The sequence below is a fragment of the Tasmannia lanceolata genome, unplaced genomic scaffold (assembly GCF_043159265.1).
Source record: "Tasmannia lanceolata isolate RefF3 unplaced genomic scaffold, GAP_Taslan_0.1 ptg000007l, whole genome shotgun sequence".
In the NCBI taxonomy this organism is placed as follows: domain Eukaryota; kingdom Viridiplantae; phylum Streptophyta; class Magnoliopsida; order Canellales; family Winteraceae; genus Tasmannia; species Tasmannia lanceolata.
Window position 1 is genome coordinate 21,813,048 of NW_027518684.1, and position 12,272 is coordinate 21,825,319.

General features: G+C 39.0%; 1 protein-coding gene across 2 annotated transcripts in view; it reads right to left on the reverse strand.

The window, feature by feature from the left end:
* The window catches only part of LOC143882273 (mediator of RNA polymerase II transcription subunit 12-like), a 70,147-nt gene that overhangs the window by 22,231 nt on the left and 35,644 nt on the right, over positions 1-12,272 (reverse strand). The window contains exons 6-11 of one of the 2 annotated variants that reach the window (XM_077385784.1): positions 6,325-6,378; positions 6,064-6,171; positions 3,632-3,781; positions 3,371-3,521; positions 3,139-3,269; positions 489-2,704 (exon numbers count right to left, since the gene is read on the reverse strand). In XM_077385784.1, coding sequence (XP_077241899.1) covers positions 489-2,704; positions 3,139-3,269; positions 3,371-3,521; positions 3,632-3,781; positions 6,064-6,171; positions 6,325-6,378 — 2,810 coding nt within the window. Of the gene's footprint in view, positions 1-488; positions 2,705-3,138; positions 3,270-3,370; positions 3,522-3,631; positions 3,782-6,063; positions 6,172-6,324; positions 6,379-12,272 lie in introns of those variants that run through there. The other variant, XM_077385785.1, reaches the window with a different exon arrangement.

Genomic DNA, 12,272 nt, shown 5'->3' on the forward strand with positions numbered 1-12,272 from the left:
AAATGAAACGAACCATTTAGCAAAAACCCAAAATCCTACAATCAAGCCCTGTTTAATTAATGGCAAGATCAAATATGTGCCACATGTACATGTGCCAAGTTTTTATTTTCTTCGCATGAATATCCATAGCAAAGCAGTTGGCTTATGACATTCGACTAAAGAGAAATATATAATGAACATTAATTAGGAAAAGATAAAGAAAAAGCAAACACGGAACATAAAGACCACATAAACGAAGGAAAAGAAAGTACATAAGATTATAGACACAAATAAATAATAGAAAACAGATTATCTAAGAAACAAGGTGTACCACATGAAGGAGAATTTTTTGAATACAAGCACAGCTACAAATTGCAGAAACCAAAGTTGATTCTCAAAAAATAAAAGGCAAAAAATCGCAAATATCTTCTACCAGGACATCTGAAACATGAATCTTACAAGCAATTATAAGAAATATAAATTAGAAAAGAAGAAAATACAAGTTATACCTTCTTATACATGATAACATAAAAGCCTCCCCTACATCACAAGGATGGCTTTCCGCATTCCTGGCAAGCACTAAAACATTTCTCCCACCATGGATGGTAAGATTTGGACTAGTGAGAGCCTTCGGTAGCAACCATAGCAGCAACTTCACGGCTGAAAATAAGTCAGAAGAAACATCCAGCAAATAAAGTATGAAGGATAAATCGTCTTCACCAAGTTTCCACCTAACAGCATTTCTCTCGTCGATTGCGGGCGAAAATGGCCCGGTACATTGGCCCACCTTGGCAGCATCCTTTTCACACCCTTCAACAAGCTGCCTAACTAAAGCAACTAACCAAAGTGTAATGGACCTCTTTTCAAGTAATCGCAACCGTTTAAAAGCTTTTCTAATTGTAACAATATCCATTGATTTTGGAATTTTTCCTTCCATACAAGTTCTGCGGTGGGGACAGCTTATTCTATTATCACATATATGGCTAGTAGATGCTCCCTGGCTACCCTCAATCCTAGCAGATCCTAATTGTGCTAGACTTTGAGTTTTGCGCACATTCTTTTGCCTACCTCCTCTCGATGCAATCTTGGTTGACTTCAGAGGTGGGTCAATCTTGAATGACTCAAGGGATTTAGATCCCTTCCTCATCCACCATGTGTCTTCATCATCTGATGGATTTGTTGAGAACCCTAGAAGGAGGGAACTCCTTTCCTCACCTGACTTTTGCCTCTTTGCTCTTTTACATTCTTCACAGCCAGGTGTTGTTCCTTCTGCCACATCAATCATCGTACTAAGTGACCCGATAGGCCTCTTAAGATTCCCTTGAGACTCATTAGGTCTGGAATCGATGTGTGTAGAAGAGTTACTTGGAAGATGCAACAAAACTGAAATGGCAGCTTTCAACTCTGCAACCTGCACCGTTGTTTTACCTAGTGGAACCCCATTCCTTCCAGTAATTGAGTAATTTTTTTGTTTTGGCTGAGCAAAATTCAATGAATTGTCAGTTCCTTTCTTTGAATTATCAAAGTACCCATTGCAAAGTCCGTGAAGCACAAGGCGACGTTCATTGGAGTAAACATGCATGGCCTCTAATAGTAATGGGCCATCAGCAATTTTTGCATCTTCCAAAGCATTAAATAGATAGTGCCCGGGCAATTGCTTTAGAATTCGATAGTGTCTCTTTTTCCTGTCCATATCAGCCGGAGTTTCTTTCTTATCCATAATTCCACTAACTATCAACTGTCTTGCATAGGCCTGTGGATAAAAGATGCCAAAACGAATAAGTTCCGTAATAAGCATTTGAAGGCGCTTAAAGCCTTCACCCCTCGTTATTTCATGCTGATCTAGCCAGCATACCACAATGTCGTGCAGTGGGCCCGGACTTTGAAGAATATCTGATGTATTCTTGTTCCCATCCAAACTATCATGTAGGGTAGGACCTTTAACAAGGAGACTGGCTTCTGAAGGATTGGCCTTCTTGGAATGTAATGAGCCACACATATCTTCCATCTTAAGTTTCAACAGGAGAACTGCAATGTACACTTGAGAAAAATCTTTTCTACCAGTGTATTTAATATCATGTGGCAAGGCAACACGACAATCTCTAAAATCACATGTAGCCCACTCAAAAAGGTAAAACACAGAGCAAATCACTGAGAGGCTGACTGTCCCAATCCATTTCAACGATGACCGTATGCACGGACTCACATCTGCAATCCACCGTTCTTCAATGTCACCTTCACACAAATTTTCAAATAGACAATTATAGGTGCCTTGGATATCACCTATAATCAAAGCTTTATCTAAGGCCTGTACAACTTTGGCCACACCATGACCTTGAAGACCAGGGCTTACAGCCATTGCCAGCTTAGCAGCCCTTTTCTGAACAGATGACGTAACATGTCCGAAGGATAAATATCGTCGATATATATCTTGCCCTTCGCCATTGTACATCTTAACAAGTTCCCGAAGAGGAAAGCAATCCAAAGCAACAAATGTATCAGGTACAGAAAGCATAAAAAACCGGAGCATCTCAACCAGAGAAGAGATAATGTGGGGCCTTCCAGAGCTATCTCCTAAACATGTGCCGCGTGGAGAAAGATCTTGTATAGAACGAACAGCTATCTCCGCGAGCATCCGTACATATGTCTGTGATAATGTGATGCTCTCTATTATAGCAAATACAATAGGCAAAAGTAACTGCAAAACCCCAATTGATTCCTTCTCCTGGAAGCATCCATCAGACAAACATTAAAATCATACACTCAGTCCTCGTGAAACAATTACAGAAAATATTTTAAACATGGTTTAAAATTTTGGCCGAAATACCAAAATTGCGGCTGAAATTTCGGATTTTGGTTGAACCGAAACCGAAACCAAATGAAACCGAAATTTCAGCCAGAGTCCCAAATTTTGGTAATTTCGGCCGAAATTTCAGGAAATTGTGAGTTTTTACATTTTTTTTCCAGAATTTCGGCTAAAATTTCAGCATAACTTTGAAATTTGCTTTTCTTTTACTGAATTTCGGCCAAAATTTCGGTTTCGGAAACCGAAATCGAAACCGGAATTTAAAACCTTGGTTTTAAAAAGTTAGTTAACTTACAAAACAAAAAAATATTTATCTAAAGTTTAACTTTTGCCTTGACAGGACAATCAATAACCTGGAGTTGATTGAGAACCCACTCAATGATGTGAGACGAAAGAAGAAGCCCCTCTGCGTGGTGCCATTGTAAAATATGCACCATGTACCACCATTTGAACTGCAGCGCAGGCTCCTCGCCATCAGGAATAACTGCAATGAATCAGTTTTGTGTTGTACAGAACCAGACAGAAGTACTATTCAAAAAAAAAAAAAAAAACCAGACAAAAGTGTCTGGTATGATTGATCCCTACTGTGTGGTGTGCAAAAAGAACCATCTTTTTGAAAGAATTCGTCCAAGAGATACTGCAAGCATTCAATAACATCTTTCGTCCAGAGTTCGGAGCGGGATAGCTGCGACTTATCTGGTGTGCCAGGAGAAACACTGGTGGAGGCGGGCCGTACCTGCATATAGCAGTAATTTTGATTGGCATGGTTCCTATACAGCATAAAAGACAAGTAGAAAAAGACCATGAAGGAAAATAAAAGTTTGAGCTTAAGAGGGGGTCTGCCACCTGATTGAGATAAGTGACTTTGATAAACCAAGTTGCTCTCAGCAAAGGAACGTTATGTCGAATAAGAACTTCAAAAAGGGATTTACTCCTATAACCATGAGGGGCATGATCAGCCAAAGAACGCAGTTGCTTATGTTGTTGCGATAGGTCCTGTAAAAAAAGAAAGAAAAAAAAATCAGAATGTTGTATTAGAGGAGCTGTGACTGGGCTTCTGGTAATACGATGAGCATTTAGTTGGAACAACAACCGCCCTTGCATGATTGATGGCTTTAACTTGGTGTATTTTTTTTGTGTGTGCGTTTGTGGAAATGGATGGCTTTAACTTGGTAAGATGATATAATTACAGTTATAGCATTCATCGTTCCAGTATGCATGCTACAATAAGGTGTGAACCAAATGTTTTACATCCAGTAATCATCAAATCTCTGAAAACAGAGCTACAACTAAATGATCTTCATGCCAATAGAACATGGACTGGCATCAAGGCATTAAATCCAACAAAGAAGAACAATTCGTTGAAATTCAAATCAATGGTGTCATTTTCTATCATTTTTTACTACAATAAAAACATAATAAAAGAAAATGATAGAAAGTCATGCCATTTGACAAAATATCAGAATGATGTATTGATTTTGCTTAGGGGTTTGCGCATAAGAAAGGGCCATGTGATAGACACCCTAGACTGTACTTTCAATATACTGGGCATGGTTTTAACTTTTAAAACTCCACCGTGTCATCGTGGACTCCCCCTATTCGACTCCCTTTTACCTTGGCAGCGTTCCGCGTTTTGTTTCCATGTCCGAATCTTGTCCTACAAAGCCAATAAAAACTCCTTCGACTCTCCCAAGTTATGACCGCATCCACCGAGTACTCGACCACATCATGCCAAGTCGTCTAGGATTTTCTTTGGCCGTGTTTTGACCCACATCTGCATTTTGAAACACTGATTCCGGGCATCCAAAATTCCAAATCATCTAGGAGGACTTCATATTCGTTTGAGAAGCACTGAGAGCTTTGTTTGGAAGGCGCATATTAGCTGGCTTTGCATGACTAAGAAATCCAGTTGCATGGACTTTGATAGGAGTGTGGGGGAGAAAAAGAAACATAACAATCCCAAAGAGATCGGCACAATCTAAAGTCCCAAGAATAAAAAACAGCACATGCAAGTAGTCCAAACACTCCCATTCCACTCTGCCATGTGTCTTTTCCATATCCAACTTATACACGACCCCTTCCCTCCCAGGATTTGCAAAAAGATCTACCACCTCATTAGCTACAACAGCATTGTCTAGGATTTGTCGACCGAGGACAAAAGCCAACTGATTCATGGTATTCCTGGTGTGTTGATACCAGTGCGACCTCACACGTCTGCAATGTTTTGCAGGGATTCAGGATAAGCAGAAGGTTGAATAAAGGCGAAAACTCTACCTATAGTTGGAACGGATGCAACAGTTGCAGTTCAAGCCGTAGTTGATTGCGAGCTGACATTGTCAGGAGGAATAAAATTTAGTCTTATTTGACTATCTCTTTGTACCTTCTATCAGAAGGATAAATAACATTTCCCAAGCCTAGCAACAGCAGCCCAAAGCATTCAGGGAACTTCTGGAGAAGAAATATTCAGCTATTTCTGAAGAACCTGATGAAGTAATATCTAGAATTCTAGACCTTTTACAAAACCTAATTCATGACAGAATTTAGAATAAGTGACCCCCTTTGGAATGGCACCCACATAATTGGGAATCAGAATATCAACAAGATCCCAAAAAAAAAAAAAGTAGCCCGTGAGACACTTCATGGAACCCCACCCCCACCCCAAGTAAGCATAGAGTAAATAACTAAATCAGTCAGGACTGCTTCCATGATCTTGGAAGATATAGTAGAGAGAAAAAGGAAAGTTAGAAATGCAAGGGAAAGAGGGGGAAAAAAAAAGTCTGTGACAAGATTTGAGTTGAGGACATTGCATTTCAGAATCCCCCTCATCTATTTCACTTTTCCTTTTATTTTAAGTAGAGAATACAGATGAACAATTTCATTGAACCAATTAAAAATTGATTAGCAGGAAGATAATGGAAACAAACACACAACAAAACAGACTAATAGCACCAATTGGATCAGAAAGACAAAACAAGCACAAAAAACAACAATTGAAAGAGCTCCAATTCAGCACTCCTCAAAACACAAGTTCACACTTCCATTGACCAGAATCAGTGGTTGCACGCATAACATGGGCAGGTCCCATGTTGCTCCCTTTATTCCCACTATGGATAACAGTGGATCAGTACCTTAAGGAGTGCCAAACTTTTTCTGAGACTAAAATAAGGCAGTACATCAGAAAAAATGTAGAGTAGTTAAAGCAAGAACCACTCCATTTTTCTAAACTTCATTAGGTTCTTTTGGAGAAGGGGAAAAAGGAATGGTGCTTAAGGATAGACCTCAATCCATTTCTTCCGAAAATCTTCACCACACGGCCTTTGTTCAGGAAAAACATCATGCTTGATTAATAAGGGTCCCGCAAGAGGGACTCCATAAACTTGACCACCCTGGTGCACAACATCAACACATAGTTTACAGCATGAAACTTCAAGTTACTTTAAAAAACCAAAGAAAAAGGGCCTAAAAATGCAAAGAGGATACAAATATAGTATAACCAGTGGAACAAATTGTATGGGGAAAGGAAAATTCTATTTAACTACCTTGCGCTTTTGTGCACGAGATTCGTTGATAGCCCTGAGGCGTTTCCGGATCAGCTGAAAGAGCCAATAACAGGAAGGGTTAGAACTCACATAATTTAAGCTAAAATTATAAATTACTGTTGGCATTCAGAGTATAATGTATATGTCAAAAAAAGTTAAAAAAATGATTTTAAATCTTGCATTCTCTAGTGAATAAATCAGCTACATGACTTGCTACTGTATGCAAAAAAAGAAATAGCAGTCCCTCTAAATGAATCCCAGATGTCTAATAAATATGAGCAAGGGTGTGGACTTTGAAGCAAGGCCAAGCAATCATATTTGACAAGTCCCCTTCCACCCAAAATCATACCAAACAAATGACATGGAAAGATACAAAGATCAAGGCCAACCAAAAATATTGGACAAGTCGCCTTCCACTCAAATTATCACTATGGGTGTTTAGGCCTTCCTGCTCTATTAATGACCATCTACCTCACGGGCCTTGAAATACTTTGTATTTTTTCAACAGAAGTTCGAGGGATGTTCCAACGGGTCTGATATTACAATTTAGATTAGGAAATTAGTGACCTTCTATAATGGAATTGCACAGGGGTAAGAATGTGTAACTAACGCCATTCAAAAAAATAATAATGTGTAACTAAAAGACCGTGGAGCTATTTATAATCCAAAGATCATGAGGACCTTCAAAATAACAGTCAATATTAAGAGTGATTCAAACCCATCAGGGAGTAGTGATGGAGGCGTAACAATGTGGATATGTTATTGACCATTCAAAAAATGTAGATTCATTATTGTAGTGTCTATCTTTATTGTTTGGACTTTTGAGGTGGGGCACATTAATCCTGCTGTGAAAATGAATAATTATCTTCGTTTCCGAGGAAAGGAAAGCCGTAATGTCACAAATTGGTTTTTTGGCATTATAATTTTTGCATCTTGAACAATAGTGGGTAGCTTAAGGAGTCTGTTTGGATTCATTAGGTGCTTCTAGTTTTGGTCAACCAATATACCTCTCAGGAATGGAGAACCAAGGTAATTCTAGTGATCCTTCTGTTTGCTCCGGTGGAAGAAGGAGACGTTTATTCACTGAGACTATGATTTTAGAGAATATTCTCAAGAGGATAAAATCGATGAATTATGATGAAGAAAGGGCCCAGATCTTAGATCCGACGCCCAAAGAAGTAACCGAAGATTTCCTTCGTAAGCAGTGGAAAATCTTTAAATTAGACGCTCAGGATTGCCCTTTTACCTTTTACAGCCTCAATGGGTTAGGCGAGGTTAGAGATATCCATTCCCCACTTTTTAAACACCCTATCTTCAAATCTCTGTTGGCCGAAGAAAGGGCTGAGAGGAGGCTAAACTGGGAAGCTAATAAGGTAGTAGGTATCTGTCAAGTGGAAGAAAGGATTGCCGAGAGAAAAATCCCTAGTCGGTTGGAATGGGTTCCGGAGGAATTACTCATCGAAATGCCGGACTTCCTAATCCAACACATCCTGGAGGAACTGGAAAAGTGTGCGGCATAGTTTAGTCAGGTTAAGGTGGGGGTGCTAAAGCTTTTTGGTTTTTGGGTGGCCTGGTGTTCCTGAGGAAGATTGCTAGATTTTATGGGGTTTGGGTGGTCTGCTATTTGTGTCTTTGGTTTGTGTGGATATAGTACAGAGTATCCTTCTTTAAGTAACCTTTCTGGCCTAGGACTATGCTTCTGGCCAAATAAATATGAATTGTTGCTATGTAATGTAAGTTGGGACCCCTGGTCCCAGTGTACCTTTCATAGTATCAATAAAATTGTCATCTTTCAAAAAAAATTTATTGTAGTGTCTAGCAGTCTAGAATCTTTCAAGCAAACGACAAGAATAGAAAATAGTGTATTTGTCAGGGTAACAGGAATGTGCAGGTTTCACCATGTAATAAAGAGTTGAGAACTTGTATCTAAGAAAGGAACTTCTTCTACTAAACACGTAGGGAAAGGATGCTTCTTTTTTTTTATCGTTACTCCAAGTTTTGTTGGATATTAAGACTTTGAACTGAATTTTTAGATCAACAATTATTTGGGACTTTCTACTAATCGAGCGGTGTAAGCCTGGACATGCAATGACCATCTACCTTAAGGGCCTTGAAAGATTTTGTATCTATTCAACATTAGTTCGAGGGATGTTCCAACAAGTCTGGCATTAGAATTTAGATTAGGAAAACTAGAGATTTTATGATTTTCTTCAATAAAATCTCTTTCCCGCATAAATCTATAATTTTGATCCTTTGCCAAAATGTTCGGAAATATTCACTGCCATAACCTCCTCCATAGACTCTTCTGCTAACGTATGGCTCGAGGGACGATACAAGTAGTGATGGGATCTTTAAATAAAAGATTGCGAAAATAGAAAATAATAGCGACTGGTTGTAGATATTAACTCCCATTCCCAACATTATACTGGAGCGGTTAAATTCCAAACGAGACTCTAGGAGGTTCCAATAATTTCATTAATTTATTCAAATGCCATTACTGTGCTCAACTCAACTCAACTCAACTCAACTCAACTCAACAAAGCCTTTGTCCCAAACTAGTTGGGGTCGGCTAAATGAATCCAATCTACCCGGCTCTAATCCTGATTCTACTGTTCTAGTTGGGTTATTCTACATGGATCACTTTCTTCCATTCTATCCTATCCAAGGTCATGTTCTCTGTTATGTTCCTACTATCAAGTCTTTCCTCAATGTTTCTACGCAAGTTGTTTTCGGTCTGCCCCTACCTCTTGTTACTCCATCAATTTGGCACGAGTCGCCTCTTCTCACCGGAACATCCAAAGGCCTACGTTGGATATGTCCAAACCATCTTAAGCGGTGCTCTCTCATCTTTCTCCTCAATTGGAGCCACCCCCACCTTTTTACGAATGTCTTCATTTTTAATTATATCTAGCCTTGTGTGGCCGCACATCCATCTAAGCATTCGCATCTTCGCTACACTCATCTTATGCACATGCTGCTTCTTGGTGGCCCAACATTTTGAGCCGTACAGCATGGCTGGCCTCACAGCTGTCTTATAAAACTTTCCCTTCAACTTGGTAGGGATTTTATGGTGGCACAGAACTCCTGAGGCAAGCTTCCACTTCAACCAACATGCTCTTATTCTATGGTTAACATCCTCTTCAATCTCTCCTTCCTTATGTAGAATTGAACCAAGATAGCGAAAGATATCCCTCTTAGGTACCTCCTGTCCAGTCATATTTACTACATCCTCGTCCCACCTCCTTACATTACTAAAGTTGCATTCCATATATTCTGTCTTAGTACTACTCAGTCTAAAACCTTTAGATTCCAGAGTAGTTCTCCATAACTCTAATTTAGCATTTACTCCTGCTTTGGTTTCGTCGATTAATACTATGTCATCTGTGAATAACATACACCACGGCACCTCATCCTGGATACCCTCCGTAAGCTCATCCATAACTAACGTAAAAGGATAAGGGCTTAGAGCTAATCCTTGGTGCAGTCATATTGTAATTGGAAACTCACTAGACGTGCCATACGTGGTACTGACACTAGTTACTGCTCCATCGTACATATCCTTAATCACTTCAACATATTTAGTAGGCATTTTTTTCCTTTCAAGGACCCACCACATAACACTCTTGGGAACCCTATCATACCTTTTCTCCAAATCAACGAAAACCATATGAAGGTCCTTTTTATTTTCTCTAAATCTCTCCATTAACCGCCTAATCAAGAAGATAGCTTCCATAGTCGATCGTCCGGGCATGAAGCCAAACTGATTCTCCGACTCCTTAATCTCTTTTCTTAGTCTATGCTCAATTACCCTCTCCCAAAGCTTCATGGTGTGACTCATTAGCTTAATTCCGCGGTAATTGGTGCAACTCTGAATATCTCCTTTATTCTTATAAATAGGTACTAATGTACTCTTCCTCCACTCATCAGACATCTTCTTAGTCTTCAAAATATTGTTAAATAATCTAGTTAACCAAACTCACATTACCCAAGCATTTCCAAGTCTCAATAGGAATATCGCCAAGCCCCCTAGCCTTACCTAATTTCATATTTTTCATAGCTACTCTTACATCTGATGTTCGGATTCTACAAAAAAACCTCTGATTTGTATCATCAGAAGCGTTATCAAGTTCTCACAATACTGCTACAGGTTCTCCATTAAACAACTTATCAAAGTAACTTCTCCACCTCTCTTTAACCTCGTTTTCTTTTACTACCAATCTTTGATTCTCGTCTTTGATGCATTTTATATGATTCAAGTCCCTGCTCTTCCTTTCTCTCATCTTAGCAAGCTTGTAGACATCTTTTTCACCCTCTTTCGTCCCTAACCTGTGGTACAAATCCTCATATGCCTTGCCTCTAGCTTCCCTTACTACCTTCTTAGCTTCTTTTCTAGCCAATTTATACTTCTCAATGTTCTCCTCATTTCTACACTTCTGCAAACATTTATAACACTCTCTTTTAGACCTAATCGCCTTTTGGACCTCCTCATTCCACCACCATGTGTCTTTAGATGGTGACCCACTTCCTCTAGATTCTCCAAGTACATCCCTAGCCACTTTCCTAATATAACTAGACATCCCATTCCACATAATATTAGTCCCCTCATCAAGACTCCAAGGTCCTTCTTTAACCAGTCTATCCTTAAACATCTTTAGTTTTTCCCCTTTGAGATCCCACTACCTAGTCCTCGAATGTCTAACATCTTTATCTTTTCTCCTCCAACATTTGATGCATATATCCAACACCACTAGCCTATCTTGTGTGACTAAACACTCCCCGGGTATGACTTTACAATCTTTACACGCAGCTCTGTCCTCTCTCCTAGTGAGGATAAAATCTATCTGGCTACAGTTGTTGCCACTACTAAAGGTTATCAAGTGTGAATCTCTATTCTTAAAAAAAGTATTTGTTAACATCAAATCATATGCCACTGCAAATCCTAAAATATCTTCTGCCTCATTCCTATTGCCAAAATCCAATCATCCATGAATCCTCTCAAAACCTCCACTAGTTCTTCACAAATGACCATTTAAATCTCCTCCTATAAATAACTTCTCTCCATGTGGTATTCCTTGGACTACTTCATCCATATCATTTAATCATATTTGAGGGGCAGACGCACTAATAACGTTAATCGTCTCTTCACCTAATACTAATTTAATTTGAATAATTCTATCACCCTTCCTTTTAACATCTATAACATCGTCTCTTAGGCACTTATCTATTATGATCCCTACACCATTTCTATTCCTCTCCTTCCATGTATACCATAACTTGAAACCCGTATTTTCTATTTCCCTAGCCTTTTCTCCTACCCATTTAGTCTCCTGAAGACAAGCTATATTAACTCTCATTCTACTCAGTGTATCAATTAATTCCCTCAGCTTACCAGTTAGTGAACCTATGTTCCAACTGGCTAAACGAATCATACTCTCTTGGACTAGCTTCCCCTGGCTAAACAAATGCCATTACTGTCATTATAACATATATATATATATATATATATATATATATAGTTCTTCTCTTTCTCATTTTTCTTCCATTTCTCCCCCAAAAACAACAAAACAAGTCCTTCCCACAAAATCCCTAGCCCCGTCCATTACATATAAAAAAAACCCTTCTCTTTTTGTGCATCCATAACACGTATTGTAAAGACTAAAGACTGACGCTATGAGGGTCCGTTAAGTATTTAATAGTTAATAAATCTTGTCTACAGATCTCTCTTGATCGATGGTCGCATGAATTAGAATTGAAATTGGAGCCTTTCGGAGCATCGGATCAACCATTGGGCCCCTTGGATCTTCAATCAGGCTCGAATGGAAGCAAGATTGTAGCATCCGAGCATCGATCAAGCCTTAATTATTTAATTAGCGGATGGTATGGAAATCAATGGACCGTATTTCATCTATGTTTAATTTGATTTATTTTATAGCTTTAATTGACAAAAA